The sequence below is a fragment of the Salminus brasiliensis genome, chromosome 11 (genome assembly GCF_030463535.1).
Source record: "Salminus brasiliensis chromosome 11, fSalBra1.hap2, whole genome shotgun sequence".
In the NCBI taxonomy this organism is placed as follows: domain Eukaryota; kingdom Metazoa; phylum Chordata; class Actinopteri; order Characiformes; family Bryconidae; genus Salminus; species Salminus brasiliensis.
This window is the reverse complement of record NC_132888.1, coordinates 12,725,946-12,742,536: the sequence shown is the minus strand read 5'-3', so window position 1 is coordinate 12,742,536 and position 16,591 is coordinate 12,725,946. Positions and strand designations below refer to the sequence as shown.

The 16,591-nt window shown below is 41.1% G+C and overlaps 1 protein-coding gene across 5 annotated transcripts in view; it reads right to left on the bottom strand.

Moving 5' to 3' along the window:
* Positions 1-2,746: 2,746 nt before the first annotated feature.
* Positions 2,747-16,591, bottom strand: part of fndc3a (fibronectin type III domain containing 3A) — a 67,686-nt gene continuing 53,841 nt past the window's right edge. For all 5 annotated transcript variants that reach the window (XM_072691801.1, XM_072691800.1, XM_072691802.1 and 2 more), the window contains 18 exons: positions 16,099-16,158; positions 15,839-15,977; positions 14,270-14,323; positions 13,871-13,995; positions 13,548-13,722; positions 12,965-13,051; positions 11,333-11,471; positions 11,172-11,240; positions 10,948-11,066; positions 9,463-9,568; positions 9,061-9,236; positions 8,334-8,447; positions 7,983-8,132; positions 6,886-7,265; positions 6,502-6,714; positions 5,698-5,864; positions 5,480-5,601; positions 2,747-5,205 (listed from right to left, as the gene is read on the bottom strand). In XM_072691801.1, coding sequence (XP_072547902.1) covers positions 4,891-5,205; positions 5,480-5,601; positions 5,698-5,864; positions 6,502-6,714; positions 6,886-7,265; positions 7,983-8,132; positions 8,334-8,447; positions 9,061-9,236; positions 9,463-9,568; positions 10,948-11,066; positions 11,172-11,240; positions 11,333-11,471; positions 12,965-13,051; positions 13,548-13,722; positions 13,871-13,995; positions 14,270-14,323; positions 15,839-15,977; positions 16,099-16,158 — 2,710 coding nt within the window. In that variant the 3' untranslated portion in view covers positions 2,747-4,890. The remainder of the gene's footprint in view (positions 5,206-5,479; positions 5,602-5,697; positions 5,865-6,501; positions 6,715-6,885; positions 7,266-7,982; positions 8,133-8,333; positions 8,448-9,060; positions 9,237-9,462; positions 9,569-10,947; positions 11,067-11,171; positions 11,241-11,332; positions 11,472-12,964; positions 13,052-13,547; positions 13,723-13,870; positions 13,996-14,269; positions 14,324-15,838; positions 15,978-16,098; positions 16,159-16,591) is intronic.

Below are 16,591 nucleotides of genomic sequence, written 5' to 3'. Positions count from 1 at the left end.
ATATGATGAGTGGAGCTGATGTAATGGACACAGGTACTAATGTTATGGCTGACTGGTGTACATACATCAAGTGTTTTTTCCAAATGTGAATGAAACCGAAAGCTTTAGCAGCCTACAGAATACAGTGCCTTGCAGTGGGGTCCTGCCCAATTACTCTGGAGCTCACCAGTATCACCATTTCTTCGGTGGTTCACCAAAACGTAAGCTAGGTTCACACTGCAGGGCAAATTGGATTTGTGTCTTAAATCAAATTTCCAGACCACATTGCAAGCTATAAGTGACAAATCCGATTTGTATGGTCAGACCGTGATCACATTTGCTCATGTATCCAAGTTGGTTGGCATAGTAACGACATTGCCATACACACGGTGACTATGGAGGTGTATTTTCTTCTTACACAGTCAGACATCAAGAAGCGTTGCATACGGGGAAAACATTAAATCTGATGTCAAAAACTGAGTCACATGGTCAATAATCTAATCAAAACTGTGTCTTGAGTTTGTCAATTGGGAAAAACGGAATTTCCTGTTGCTTTTGCTGTTCAGACTGCCCAAACTCTTTCTTGTTCAAATCCACTATATATCTACACACTTTGTGGATAATAGTCCCCATAGAGAACTAATGCCAATGAAATAAGACTCTCTGGAGCCTATTAAACATGAACCTACTACCTACTGGCATCCTGGCAATAAGGATGGAGAGGTATAAAGCCCCCTTCCAGCATTGAGCTGTGGAGCAGGAGACCTGTATTCTCTGGAATGATGGATGGTGCTCCATCCAATACTTTTGGGAAGAGTTGGGGTGATGATCATCCAACAACCTGACCTCACTAATGCTCTTGTTGCTGAATGCAATCAAATCCTCACAGCAATGCTCCAAAATCCAGTAGATAGCCTTCTCCCTGGATAGAAGACACAGTTACTTCAACAAAAGCATGATAAATAATAATTAATAACATTTTATCGTGTGTGTGTGTGGGGGGGGGGGCATGAACGAGCATGTGTCCCAATACTTTTGTCCATATAGTGTATGCCTATGCATCAGATATGCCGAATTTAGTGTGGCTTCAAATACCTATAATGCAGTCATTCCTCAGCTCTCCACTGACAACTGGCTGGTAAGGTAAGGGAAGAGCACAGTAGGAAGAGGCTTTATAAGGACACTGACTGCAGGACCACAACACAGGAAAAGATCTTAACCAAACGGTCATTCCCCAGCACTCTGTTTACAACGCTGTGTCTGTGCCAGCAGAATCAGAAAGCAGATTTTTTGCCCAGATTTTGTGCCATTATACAATCAACAAGCACTTTGTTAGGAACACCTACAAAATGATGGTATTAGCGGACTATAAAGCCATGCAGATACACATGCCCAGCAGCACAAGGTAATGTTTACATCAACAACAATCAGAATGGGGAAAACATGATCTCGGTGATTTTGACCATGGCATGGCTGTTTGTGTCAGACAGGCTGCTTTGAGTATTTCTAGAACTGCTGAGCTCCTGAGATTTTCAGCACAGCAGTCTCTAGAGTTTCCTCAGAATGGTGTGATACAGAAAAACATCCAGTGAGCTGCAGTTCTGCGGACAGAAACGCCTTGTTGATGAGAAAGTTCAACAGAAAATCACCAGATTGGTTCAACCTGACCTGAACTCACATAACCACTCTGGCGAGCATTGCATCTCAGAATGGACAACAATTCCAAAACCTTGAGGCAGGTGGGTGCCTGCTCTGTCAGCTAAGAACAGAAAGCTGAGGCTGGAATTGGCACAGGCTCTCTAAAACTGGACAGTTGAAGACTGGCTCAAATTTGGCCCAACAGCTTTAATCAATAGACCCAACCTGCCTGCAGCCTGCAGCCTGATGTAATGGTGTGGCGAATGCTTTTTTTTTTGGGCACAATTTGGGCTTGTTAATGATCACTTGAATGGAACAACCCATTTTGAGTATTGTTACTGATCATGTGCATCTCTTTGTGGCTTCTAATGATACTTCCAGCAGGATGATGCACCACTTCACAAAGCAAAGGTCATCTCAAACTGGTTTCATGAACATGATAATGAGTTTAATGGTTTTCCAGGGCCTTCTGATCCACAAAACCTGCAGGAAATGTGATGTAATCTGGTCAACATAAACACGAATCTCAGAGGAACATTTCGGACATCTTGTTAAATCAATGCCACAAAGAACTGAAGCTGTTTGGGAGCAACCAGGATTTAGTAGTGTTCCTAAAGTGCTTGTGAAGTCAAAACAGGGTGTGATTCTCTATTTACCAACACAAGATTTCTAATACTACACCAGATGTTCAGAGGTAGGGGGACATATTTAAGCATTTCTCCAGCTATCCACTCAAATGTCCTGCTTCATCTTGCATATACTTCCTTTAGCACACATGAGGGGAAAAAACAAAACCTAAGAGACTTGTGAATGAATCCTATTCCAAGGCATCACCTCACAGACTGCTTTAAAGCTTTCATTTTTTAAGTCCTTACCAAACATATTGTTCCGAGAGTGCAGCTGAAAATATTTATTCAGGCCAGTTCAAGGGCAAGAATGCCCTCATTTCTCATGGAACAGACAGGACAGTACTTCTTTGATCGAGACTCAAACAGTCACTTATGTGCAAATTCTCCCTTTCCTCACTCCAAAAACATGTAAGAAAGGTATAGATGCTGGAAAGCCCACATCACGGGCAGGCATTGGCTACTGATTAGCATAGCGGCAGCGTTGAAGTCATAAAAAGACATTTAAGAATTATAAATTTTTTTTTATTGTGCATGGATCTTTCTGTAGATATCATGACTTTACAGATACACTTTAGATACATATTTATGATTATACATTTCTGATCTCATAACGAACATTTTTAAGTGATATGTATGTGTAGTATAAATTTTTCATTTTGGAATGTACGGTGTATGAGGTAACTGCAAACATTAAAATTACATAAAATGGTCATGTTTTTGTGCATATTTTATTTATTTTAATTTTTGTCATTTTTTTCCCCTTCTCCCATGAACCAAATGTAGAAGCCTACTATGGTGGGGGAGATGTTAAAATGGCACACTTTGCAATTACAGTTGTTTTATCACTATCAAAAATAGGTATTTAGATTTCATTTTTTCAATCAGTGACAAAGAGAAGACTATCTAATAGACCAAATCATAGAATTCACCCAAGACTTCTTGCAAGGTACCTGTAGTTCTTAATGGTAGCGACAGCACCGTTGCCATAACCAAGCACGACACTAGACCCCACGGCCAGATTGTCACACTGCCATCATGCAGCGCTGGCAATCGGTCACAATGACTTAACACAGAGAAAAGGCAAATAATTTTGATTCACAGGAAGTACATGTAGAATAACCACATTGTGTCACTGCTTTTTGCGTTTTCTTTAACATGTTTTCTTACTTTCCCTGGAGATGGTTAACTCTGATGCTTTACTTAAAAAAATAAACTTACGAATATGCAATTTGATCAAGGAAATTAAAGATAAAAAAAACCCCCCCAAAAAAACAAACCAAAAAAAACCCCCAGTAAATTTTCAGTACTCATGATTAAGCAAATTTTCTAGGCGTCTAAATCAATATTGCTAAAAGTAAACACAATATCATTTGTTACCAAACCTAAAACAAACAAAACAATAATAAACTCAGAGAAATTAAGAAAATACTAGGCAGAACAAATTCAAATGATTCGAATCACAAGTCTGAAATCAGCATCATTTTGAAATAAAACGCTTTCAATAACACTAATTTTTGTGGTACTACAATTTAACATCCAAAACACAAGAAGGGCTTGCACAATCAGAGAATGTGTTCCATAAAACGTATCACAAGACGCATTCAGTATTGTTTTTTTTTCTTCTTCTCACTAAGGTGCAAAAATAACGACTCAAGGAAAGATTCAGATAAGCATACATTTTTTTTGTGCTGAACAATATTTTGGAGCAAAGCAGCTGTATGATTGTAAAATCAAGCTACAGTATACTTACATAATAGTAAAAATAACTTTTAAACTGTGTTAGGTTTCTGCTTTTTTTTTTTTTTTTTTTTTTAATACCCCCTCCCCCCAACCCCACAGTCACCGTCCTAACCCTATACCAATCCATACTTCAAATGAACAGGTCCTTGCATCATACTGTACAAAAATATACTACCATTTCTCTAGTCATTTTTGCATCCCTACACATTCTGCACATCAAAAAGGTTTTGATGAAAGTGCTAAATGAATGTTCTATAACGTGAACAAGCGTTTTCACCTCCCGCCTCCTCCTCCTCATAGACTAAACCTCCCAGGGAAAACTCGGTCCCTTTGGGGCTTCAAGGCTTCATGTGGCCCTTCAGCCTTCACCCATGTGCTCGTGGGAGAGGGTTGACCCAACCCACCCACCCACCCACCGTATTCACTGGCCTTCTGAGTCCCAGGCCCAAACCAGCAAACCAGTGAACACTGCCACCACAAAGCTAGCTTTGGAACACAGATCAAGTGTCGCATATCGGACAAATTATCATCAAACTGAAAATATAAATAAGAAAGACTTCAGCTACACATGTAATAAAGGGTAAAAGGGAGTATGTGATTAGCAGTAAGCTTCATTCCTAATCCTTCAATTATCACCTCACAGCTAACATAAGAGGAATACCGCTCTTTTCGGCAGCGCTGCAGAGAGAAAGAATGGATCGACAGCAGAGAAACAGAGAAGAGAGTCAGAAAGATCAGTCGGCAAAATAAAACCATCAGCCTCGGCTTCCTTTCATCATCAATTTTTCCCTCCAACACGTCTCCCTCAATCCACGCTGGTGCCAAGAAAGAAACTTAACGGAAACATACAGGAAAACAAATCGAACCAAAAATGTCAGGATCCTGCCTCGTGTTTTTAGGAGGCTCACTCAATGACAAAGTACTGGATGGCGACAGCGATGAGGATGGAAGTGACAGCCAGGAGGGCGATGATGAGAAAAGAGAACTGTTCGTCCGTCAGGCTTCGTCTGGGCCGTTGGGTCTCGGTCGCTTTGGGCCCCGTGGAGCTGGAGGCGCTGGGGGATTCGGTGCGAGGGGGCAGCAGAGTGACTGTGGAGCTGTAGGGCCCAATGATCTCTGGGGCATCCTGGCACTGGCGAATGCCGCAGACACGGAAGCGGTACTCAGCAGATGAGCTCAGACTGGGCAGCTGAAATACAGTGGCTGAGCCCTTATAGATCTAAAAGAACAGGGACAAGACTAATAAGCAAAATGACTCATAGGAGACGTGAACAAACAAATCTACATTTATGGGCTATTTTAAGCTAGAAAATTAAAACATTGGTGTTTTGTTTTTACTGTCGATATTCCAGTTACATTAATGTATATTTCTTAACATCTAAAAAAAAAATCTAAATGATTGTGAAATATGATTTTGCAGTATTCACTGAACAACTGAAGGGTCGTGAGATTAGAGATTAACACACTGGACAGACACTGAGGCAGTCTGGTACCTGTTTGAACTCAGAGTTTCCCTGCATGCACTGCAGGCAGTAGATAACTGGATCTCCCTTCATTGGTGGCAGGGTCTCCCAACTGATCTCACAGGACTCATCCAGTCGCTCCACACGTGGTGCTACAAAGCGATAGACACAAAGATGCAACACAAAATCAGACGAAATGAAAAAGAAGCCAGTAGTGATGACCAGTTGTATAAGGTTAGAGGCAGTACCTTTGAGTGGAGCTGGAGGTGAGCGAGGGGTGGTAAAGGTGTAAACAGAGGAAAAAGGCCCTTCGCCTGCTTCATTAAAGGCCTGGATGCGAAACGTGTATGAGGTAGACTCATTCAGCCTCTGCACTTTGTGAGTGTGGCAGGGTCCTTTATACAAGGATATAAATCTAGGAAATGAGGAAAAAGAGAGGACAAACTGCATCTGACATCTGTTGTCTTTCCTCAAATTATAGCACAAAGATAGGCCATGCTTCTTCATAGCTACAGAACATGAATGGTTTCCAGCAATTAATTATTACACAGAGCATTGGGCCTCCTTCACCAATATCTTCTTAAGAATTTTCGGAGAAAAGTCCTAACAAATACTTTACATCAGATTTATGACGTGTTATTAAACTACGGATTTTTTTGCAGCTGTGCTCTTATAATGAGGGATCCTTTGTCCTCATAAATTGAACAAATCCTAAATAACAAAACACTGGTCAATGTCAAAATCTTTGTAAACACTGCATAAGTGGGGTTTATGGAGACATTTCTTCCAAGAATGGTTAATTAAAAAGACCCAATGTTCTTTTTCCATGTGAGCATCTCAAACCCACGACCTAATAAAACTATTATAGCTGAAAATAACATGTTACAGAATGTAAATCAAACATAAGTGGTAATAATAGCCCAGTTACATATTTAGTATGTAACGACATTTAAACACTAAAGCAATATGATGACAATAAGGTTGGAGTAGCCACCTGTGCTACTGCCTTTTAGAGAAACCCCTATACCAACTCGGAGTAAGGAGGGTCTCACCTGCCATTCTTGTCCTCCATTTGGAGGTGGTACTGCAGAGAGTCAGTGGGGGTGCCCTTGGTTGGGCCCTCCCCCCACTTGAGCCTGAGGGTCTGGTGACTGAATGCAGTGCACTCCAGGCGTGGAGGCAGGGGGGGCAGGGGCTTGGTCTTCAGCTTAAAGGTGTGGCTAAAGGGGCCGGCACCCAGGCTGTTCAGGGCCTGAATTCTTATCCTGCAATGCAAGCCAGACATTAGATTTCACATTGCTTAGTTGATATTTAAACAGGCACCTACATATAGGTTGACATGGATGTGTCTGAAGATGGTAAATGATGCTTGGTCTACAGGTTCTACATATACCATTAACCCAGCCTAGCACTGTAATTCTTGAATGTTCATTTACCTGTAGCTGGTATCGGGCTGCAGGTTCTGTATAATGTATTTGGTTACGGGGCCTGTGAGAATCGGCTGTCTCTCTCCAATGTCGATCAGGTAAGATGTAATCTCTGCTCCGTGATCACACGGTGCCTCCCAGCGCAACCCTAGGCAGGTGGACGGAGAGTAGAGTAGAGGAGAGGGTGCGTCACCCTCTTCCTCACCGTCCTCTTCTTCCTCCTCCTCCTCCTCCTCTTCTTCTTCTTCTCCTCTGTCAGAGCTCCTGTCCTCCACCCGCATCTCAGACTCGCGGAGAGCGTGAACGCTGCTGACCGCAGCCGGAACAGAGCACGGCGTCTGGCACAGAACTACGTCACTGAAGGGTCCAACACCTGCTACGTTCACTGCCTGAGGACAGATCAGCAAATTAATGCACGTTAATACATAGACTGGAGCTCTTGTGACACTTATAAGAACAGAAAGCCTACAGATGACGTTCTGTGCATAACAATTAAGTGATAAGTTTTATGTTTATAGTTCTATGGCTTACAATGTATGCTAAAAGGGGTTTGGTTAGCCAGCTCTGATAATGCCAACATCCTTTTGCTAGATGCTGGTCCTTAGTTTGTCAAATGTCAAATTCAAAACAAAAACAAAACAATTAACTGTAGTAAGCTTATGTAACCACTTGGTGGAGCTAAGAGCATGATATTCACTTTTATTCAGCCATCATTTATTTATCACTTCCTCCAGAGGACAACAAATTTGATGACCAGTTGTAAACATCCAACAGTGGATGGTGGGTTGTGCCAACAGTGAAGCAAGCCTCGGGTGAGTTCTTATAAGTCTGATCAAAAGTAGTCTATGGCTCAGGTTAAATCTTGTGTAGATCTAAAAAATTTCACTTAATTGATTTTCTCTTCTATTTAATATAAGCACAGATACATACAAGTGTTCAACCTGAATGCTGTTTAGCTCAAATTTGGTTCTGGATAGAACCACAGTGATACCAGAAATACCTGGTCATTACCTACAATACCTGCAAACTCCAAAACATTTGTTGTGCAAGAGCAAGTCTGGTTTGCATTTTGGGATCCAACACTGCTTTCTTTTTCTCCTCCTCACCTGCACTCTGCAGAAGTAGTTGGTAGCAGGTAGCAAGCCCTTCAGGTCGTGGCTTGTTCCAGGTCCGGTGAAGCACACCTGCATGCTGCCCTCCGCTGCCCCCCACTCTAATCGGAACTCAGTCACTGCTGCTCCATTACATGGCGGAGCCTGAAGCGGAGCAGAGCAGAACAGGAGGGGTATTAGCGCATTAGCATTTGCACGAATGCAAGCTACGGCTATAAAATTTGTACTAATTACTGGAAATGCTTGATAAATAAAGCTTTTAAAACACGGTTATAATAAGAGTTTCATAATATGACGGTGCATAGGACCAAGAAAGCATAAGAAAAGAGCATAAGAAAAACTTACTTCCCAGCTGACCACAGCACATGAAGGCGATTTGCACACAATATGAGGAGGTCGACAAGGCTCTGGGGCTCCTGGTCCTGTGGTCACCTCGGTGCGCTCAGAGTATGGCCCATACTGTTAATCAAACCAATAACATAGCTTATGTGAGATTCAGCTTGAAATGAGATAAATCAAGTCAAATACAAGTACATAAAGCAATCTTCTCATTACAGCAGCATTATGTGGGAACTCTTATTTCTTACTCCCGCACTGCAGCAAGCAGAACAGGAGAATGTTTCACTTGCTTCATTAGCTTATGTCTTTTCTCCTTAATCAGGAGTCTGATGCTATGCTGCGGTCTCTTGCTCCCTGATCATGAACTTTATTCCTTTACAGCAAAACTGCAAACAAGGCTTGTTTTCAAAGAAACTAGAATGTGTTTTTTCCTCACTTAAGTAGCAAAACAATAACCATCAATACAAATAATCACATTTTATTTGAACTGAGTTATATATATATATATAAGCTACATCAACCTAACCATTAATCTTGTGTCTGCAAGAACACCAATCTAGCCACCAAACATATCTTGGCTGATAGACTACATTTGGGATAAGGTAATAATAATAAAAAAATTGTAACCATTTTTTAACCATTTTCGTCATAGTATAAATTTGATGAGTTTTTGATTTTAAAATCTCTCACTGTGGAGGGCTAAATTATTTTCTGGTGTGAGACTACTACATACCCCAGCTTTATTAGCTGCTCTTAAGCGGAAGCCATATGATCTGCCAGGCAGAAGACTACACACAGTGCAGTCAAGGTCAGAGCCTTGGTACACCTCCTTGGCCTCCTCAGCCTGGGGGGCAAACACCTCAACGCTGTAACTACATACAGCACTCCCGCCATCCACCTGCGGAGGAGCTAAGACAACAGAAGGAGAAGAGCAGGAGTTTGAATTATGAATGCAAAAAATAGGCACACTATTATTACCATAATCATCATCATGATCACTACTACTACTTCCAAAAATATATTAAATAAATAAATAAAAAACTGAAAATAAAGCTTTTTCCACTGTCTATATTCCAGAACTGCTTTAACTTGCTCAGGACACTTATACACATGTACTAACACATTGTAAGCTTACCCCAGCGAAGCTGAACTTCTCTGGCTTTGGGTTTGCCCACAACCCTAAGCGGCTGACAAGGGCCAGGAGGAACAGCCGGCATCTGGACCTGCAGGGTTTCAGACATCTGAAAGACACACAAACACAAAAATGTTAGTTAATTAAAACACACCTAAACAGGTTTCTAACTGCAGTAAGAATTCACATCTCTCTGACTAAAAGACTGTGCTGTTACTGTTGGATCAAAACCTTGTATCTCCAAAAAAGTAACTTTGAAGTCAATGGGAAAAAACAAACTAGCAGCTTTATGCGAGAATTGCTTTTTTATTTATTTTTTTTCTCGTTCCTGGGCTCCCTTTACTGTTGAAGAGGGTGCTTCACATTTATACCACCACTATAAAAACTAATTCCACTTTGAGCTCAAATATACACACGCATTTGTGGTCAAGCTAAAAGATACCGAACCAGTATCTGAAGTGAAAGAAGCCTATGGACTGACGCAGAGGCGTAATATTACAGGACTGCTCACAAATATTATGCAGCATTACGTAGTTCTCATGAGTGACGCTGAGCAGCTTCACCAAAGTTACTTAGCGCAGTAGCAGAGTACCAGACTGGAGTGGCAATGACAGAAACGACATTCTCACAATTACTCCCTGTTGCTCTGCTGTCATGACATTTTTTCCAGCTAAATTCTGACCATTTTATTGGTACAATCAATATGATATAATCAGATGATGTGAAGAGCGACTGCCGTACTCAAGCAGGAACAAAGAGACAAAATATGGACCTTTAGCTTAATGGCTATTGGTACATTTAACCAACAATGAGTTTTTTTAAAGGCCAACTACTACAGTACTCTTTCTCTAGAACATGATTAAACAAATACAAATAAATTCTGCATTGTATTAGCCTTTAAATATTTTAAATGCTCATTGCTTTATAGGCTCTCACCAATGTGTGGAAAATATACTTTCTGAGATCATCTTTTTAAAAGGACCAACAGTTCAAGAGTGAATGAAAATCAGAATGGAGAATGTCTGAATGAACTAATGAAAATATCCATGAACACAGCTCCTATTGATATAAAGCTGTGTGTACACCAGAACCAGTGACTGATATCTGAAGCCATGCTCACTTTCAGGGCTGTGGAAAACAACGCCTACCAGCATGAGTCACTGCTCAGTTCTGGCAAGCCCCACACATGGAGGGGTGAGGGGAGCCTCAGAGAAGCCTGGACAAAGCCATTACAGCTGGGATTAGGATATGAAGCTGAGAAATGAATATGGGCAGCACAGCAAAAGCTTTCAATTGACAAAGCCAACTGAGAAACCAGTTAAGTATATTATATAGAAAAAGGTATCTGAAAATGACACAGATTACATGTAGAGAAATAGTGGAAAATGTGAAACTGGAGATTTTGTAATGTTTTTGTTTGTTTCACGGATGCAATGAATGCTGGCTTCATCAAAATGTATGTGTGTGCATAATAAACATGTGTTTTACCAGGCTCTGGCCTCCTTCGCTGAAGCAGTGGACTCTAGCTTGGTATGACAAGCCTGGCTTCAACCCGTCACACACACACTCCGTCGCTGAACCTCTGTACATTTGCTCCCAAGAGGACCCTAAAATTTTAAACCCAAATACAGAATTGTTGCATTATCACCACATTTCCAGCTTAAAGCTGTAATGTAAACAACATTATTATAAGCAATCTCACTGGAACATACCACTTAGGACTTCAGACAGTTCCACCACATATTCAGTCACATCTGATCCACCATTATCTTTCGGGGGGTCTGTGAGGAAAACACATTTTGTGTAATTAGACAATACACAGCATACAGCATACACCCTAATACGGTCATCTGCAGCTAGTGTTTAAACTTACCCCAGGTCATGCGGAAGCTGGTGGGATGTGGTTTACCCTTGACGGAAGGTCTACATGGGCAACTGGGTCTGTCTGGGGCTGTAGTGAACTCAGATATGGGGCTGGGGTTACTCTTCCCTTCTGTATTGTATGCAGCAACCTGAAACAACACAGAACAGAACGTAAGCCACAGCTTGGCAGCTAATTTGGAAAGAAACAATTGGCATCATTTGTGATGCAGCGAAAACTTTAATTACTGTTCCTAACAACATGGCAGCAACCAAATAAATGGCATCATAACTTTCCCTGTTACATTTACGACATTTAGCAGATGCTCTTATCCAGAGGGACTTACAAAAGATTGTTTGTGGAAACCCCTTATAATGAATGCATTCAGCTACTTTAAGGTGCAAATGCGCGCACACACACACACACACACACACACACACACACACACACACACACACACACACACACACACACACAGCTTGTCAAGTCCATGTACTTGTCTAAGTACTGATTATAGAATAGGTCTCTCTGGAGCAGATAAACATGAACCTATTGGCAGGCGTAGGCTAGAGGGGTAGGGGAGCAGTTAAGAAGTAAAGTTTAAAAATGACAAGGAACTGAACAAGCACCTGGGTGGCCTCTCTAGCGATAAAGGGTCAAATTCTCGAAAGGAGAAATCTGCTTGAACAATTCAGATTTGAAACAGGAGTTGGGAACTATAAATGGTCATCCAAAACTATAAGGTTTCAGGTTTCTACAGCGGGAGTGACCTGTGAGTTCTCAAATGAGATTTTGGACAGGACCTGTAGTTCCAGGGACGCACAGCAGCTTGGTCTTGCTGGGGTTGAAGCTACCAGTATGATGGTAGCAGTCCTACCATCATTGTAATGCTGTAGCTGCATTGCATATGAACTGGCCAAGGCTACACCTGTATCCCACATGCATTTTCTTTCATGAATGCATTTAAAACAGTAAGCTCTTCTTTTTGGCCAATAGAGTTTGCTTAAGAACCCATCCAAAAAAGTGCAAACAGATTGTGACAAATCATCTATCTGCTCATGTTGCTTCATTAGTATAATCAGTCAGTGGAGCTCTTTGTTCATTTATGATGAAGGAATATAATGTATCTGTAAGAGGGCAAAGTTAACCCAGCAGGTGACAAGAGTCTCATCAGCTTCCACCCAGGAGCTCTGATCACATTAGTACGCTTTTGTTTTTGGAAACATAATTGCAATCAGGCCTTTCTCTGACACCTAAGGGTTGAGGCAGTGCTCCACCTTGTCTTCTGTCATCAACCAGCAACACAATATGGAGGGAGAAGGAAAGTAAGAAGAAGAAGGGGAGGGGAAAAAAACAAAATAAAAAATAAACAAAACGGATGCAGCAGCACAGCATCTGGTCTCTAAAGTGCTGATTCAATCCAGCAGTAGTGTTTAAGGAACACTTCTTCCAAAAACGCTAATGAAGCCAATAATGAATGGAAGCTCACTGAGGCCAGTTCTAGGCACAAGCTCCAATGGCAGTGTTGTGCTGGCCACTGGAGTCTAATGGCACCAGCTCAGCAGACAAATGTCTCACTTACACCCACATAAAATGTTAATCATTCACTGAGTATGCACAAAGCAAAGAGGAAGTCACTCTCACCCTGAACTTGTACTTGGTGCTCCTGTGTAGATTCCTCACTGTGCATGACAGCTCATCACCATCGAAGCTGGGCTGGAACCCGTAACCCTGCACATAAAAAAAAACAAACAAAAAAAAAAACGCACAGTCAATCAGCAGTTTGTAGCATATTACGCAGTCCTAATATGTGTAGGTGCATTCTGAGTGAGAGGCTAATATATTTCTTAAACACAACCGAGAAGAGGTGGGAAATATGATGTGCTATTCGTTAATGCAATAATTCAAGCTGTCAGTGTCAGAACTGCACCGACACTAATCTGTATGCATGGCAAAATAGATGTGGACCAATTGTAGAGAGTCTTTAAACAACAAGAACCAGTGTATAACTGCAGTGATCGCACAGTAATTCCAAAAATAGTCACTGAATTTCATCCTTTTAAAAGTGGTACTACTATTTTGATGGTGAATTCCAATTGCAAACCTAAGTCATTATGAAAGTGCCTTTAAGTACAAAGGCATTTTGCCAGGCTGCCCACCTATGAGTCTGTGTATGCCTCATATGTGTTTGTGTGTGTGTTGTGAGAGAACTCTGCAAATGTCTGACCGAGCCCTCTTCCTCCATTTCCAGCACATAGCCAATTTCGTCTTCTTTTGGTGATCCGACTGGCCTGTTCCATCGCAGACAGATCCAGGTGACTCCAGCCTGGACCAACTCTGGGCTCAGTGGGGGTGCAGGAACACTGCATGAGGTCATCATATCTACAGCTTCACTGAACTCACTACACAAACAGAGAGAGTGGACTGTATTAATAAACACAAACAAACCCTGTCCAAGCAACTACCTTATATAAAATATCCTAAAATGTGGACTAAACAAGACCTCCCACATGTAAAGGTATATCCAATGCAGATATCATTATATCATACCTGACACCCATATCATTTTTGGCTGCAAGGCGGAATGAGTATTTGGATGCTGGCGAGAGCTTGGTCACCCTGTACTGCTTCTGGGGGCCGTAATAGCACTGCTCAAACACTCCTGTGCCCTTGCCCTGTTCACAGAGGAGAACACACTGTCACAACTTTGCACAAAGCATGGATCAGATTCACAACAGGATAAAAGCAGAAAGAGGAGAAAAGTCAAATTCTAAAACATAATTCAGGAGGAGCAAATAGGGAGCAAAGATACATCCAAATCAGTCTGAACTTTAATGCAATCAACATTTGAGAAAACCATGATAAAACAACAACAACAATAATAATAATAATGATCAAGTGACCATTAGAGGAGATTGAAACAGTTTTATGAGGGTTATGAGGACTTACCTCGTCCCACTGTAGGATGTAGTTTTGAATTTTGGAACCGTTGTCACATGGAGCCTAGGAAGGAATAAAACAACCACAGCCAACAGTGTTTACTACAACTTTACCTATTAACCATTAAAAGAACAACAATGATGGTTAAAGTTAACATCAAGTGCATCATTCTTCAGTCAATTAGGATTCAAATATCTACATGTTATTAAACTCATATGGACAGAGTTCAACAAAAGTCTTTAGTCTACAATATTTGCCCAAAACCACAGACCACTGTCTTCATTTTGTAGTTGGTTCCATGTTGTTATGCCTATATTTGGCACTCCTGGTCTTTTAATGGCAGAAATAAATGGGGTTTTCAGAAAATTGCCTCCATCACGTTCTGTGGTAAATAAATGTGGTCAGAACCCTACATGTTTCTCTCCTGTTCCTCACTAGATCCTCTAATTTTTTTAAAGGGCTGTAATACAAATATTGCTACAGGCAAGCTAGTGCTGCTGCACAGCAGTTTGACGTCAATATGTGGGCTATAGCGGTCGTACCATATTGTGGTTTGTCATCTTTCTTCAAGAATGACCACAGAAGTATTAAAAGAAGTGAAAACTACAGTCTGGTCATGTTGAGCAGTGTAGCCTGAGTGCAGATCAACTTGTAGGGGCTGTCAAAGCAAGCTAAGAAGGGAAAGCTCTAGTGTTTCAGTGAGCTTTAGATGAAAAACAGAGAACTGCATTGCAACCTACATTACTGTGCTTCGAAAAATATTTTAAAACGGATTTTAGATGATCTACGCTGATCCTTGATAGTCAAGGTAGTTGAAAAACTGGTCATCCAAAGAAAAACTTAGCCTATGCTTGTTCACAAACGGTCTGAACAGCTCAGCTCTTGGCTAACACAGCATATGATTTCAATTGAGTTTAAGGGGTTTAGCTGGTCTATCAGTGTGACTAAGGTGGTTGTTTGATGGTGCAGTCGATGTCAATTCAGTGCGCAGTAGCATTTAGCTTACATATTTTGACTCTAACAACCTTGTTAATCAAAGAATCCAGTGATGTAGGAGAACAATGTACACAGAGCTAAACAGGCTAAGATGAGATTCTGAACATTCTGATTTATCAAAGAATGTAATGGATGATGCATAACTTCAGCGGCCTATTTCTGCAAAAAATTGAATGTCCAACTTGCATATTCATGTGTATGAGGGACTGAGGGGACAGTGTTTACAAAACAAATATGATACAGAATAACTCGGAGATAACTCTGTATTGTTGCCGACACAAAAAACTTCAAATTGGCAACTTTACCAGGGGGGACCGGGATTTCCTTTTCTATTGGCCCGTTCTTTATTAAATTTCTATGTAAAGAACAACTGCCAGTGTGAACCTGTGACAAAAAATGCAAGGTATTTCTGTGTGACAGCAAAGATCTGTGGAGCATATGTGGAAATGTGTATGCACGTAAATATTTTATTTCTTTTTGTATATTGCATATTTGCATCACATTTGAGAGAAGACAATATGTGTGTGTGTGTGTGTGTGTGTGTGTGTGTGTGTGTGTGTGTGTGTGTGTGTGTGTGTGTACCTTCCACTGCAGGACAAGGTTGCTTTTTGTGCCGCTGGCTTTGCGAGGTGGACTGGGTGTGTCAGGCTCACAGCTCAGAGTAGTGAAACTTGCAGGCTCAGAGGGGCTTCCGTGTAAACAGTTATACATGGCCTGAAGCCTGCAGGTGCAAGCATGCACGCATGAAGACACAAATGCACAGACAAACATGATTCAAATGCCCTTTCAGTCATCTGAACTATCATAAGTAAACTGAACTGCATTCAAGCTCTAATACAAACCTGACATGGTAGTCTGTTGCTGGTCTTAGGTCTTCTATGGTTGCACTCAGTTCCTTACCACTAAAAAAAAAAAGGAAAGAGAGAAATAAACATATTTCTGACTGAAGAATCTCCATTTTAAAAGAATGGTTTACAGAGAATCCAGGATCATACGTCTCCACATCATTGAAAGTAAATAATATTAGATAATATTAAACTGAAGACAAAAGAAGCCACAGACCAGACCACAAACTACATATTCATAGGTTTAGCTACGCTAAACACCACATGATTAAACCTGGGACCAGAGGAGGTCCATCTTGTCCTATCTTGCTCTACTGTACAATTTATGTCAAACAGTAACAGAAAACTGTGCTTTTCATTATGCTCTATCAAACAGCCATAACATTAAAAACACCTGCCTAATATTGTGTAGGTGCCCCTTGCTAAAGTCAATCTATTTATATACATCTATTTGGATTTATCTGCATCCAGATGTTAACACGCATGCAAA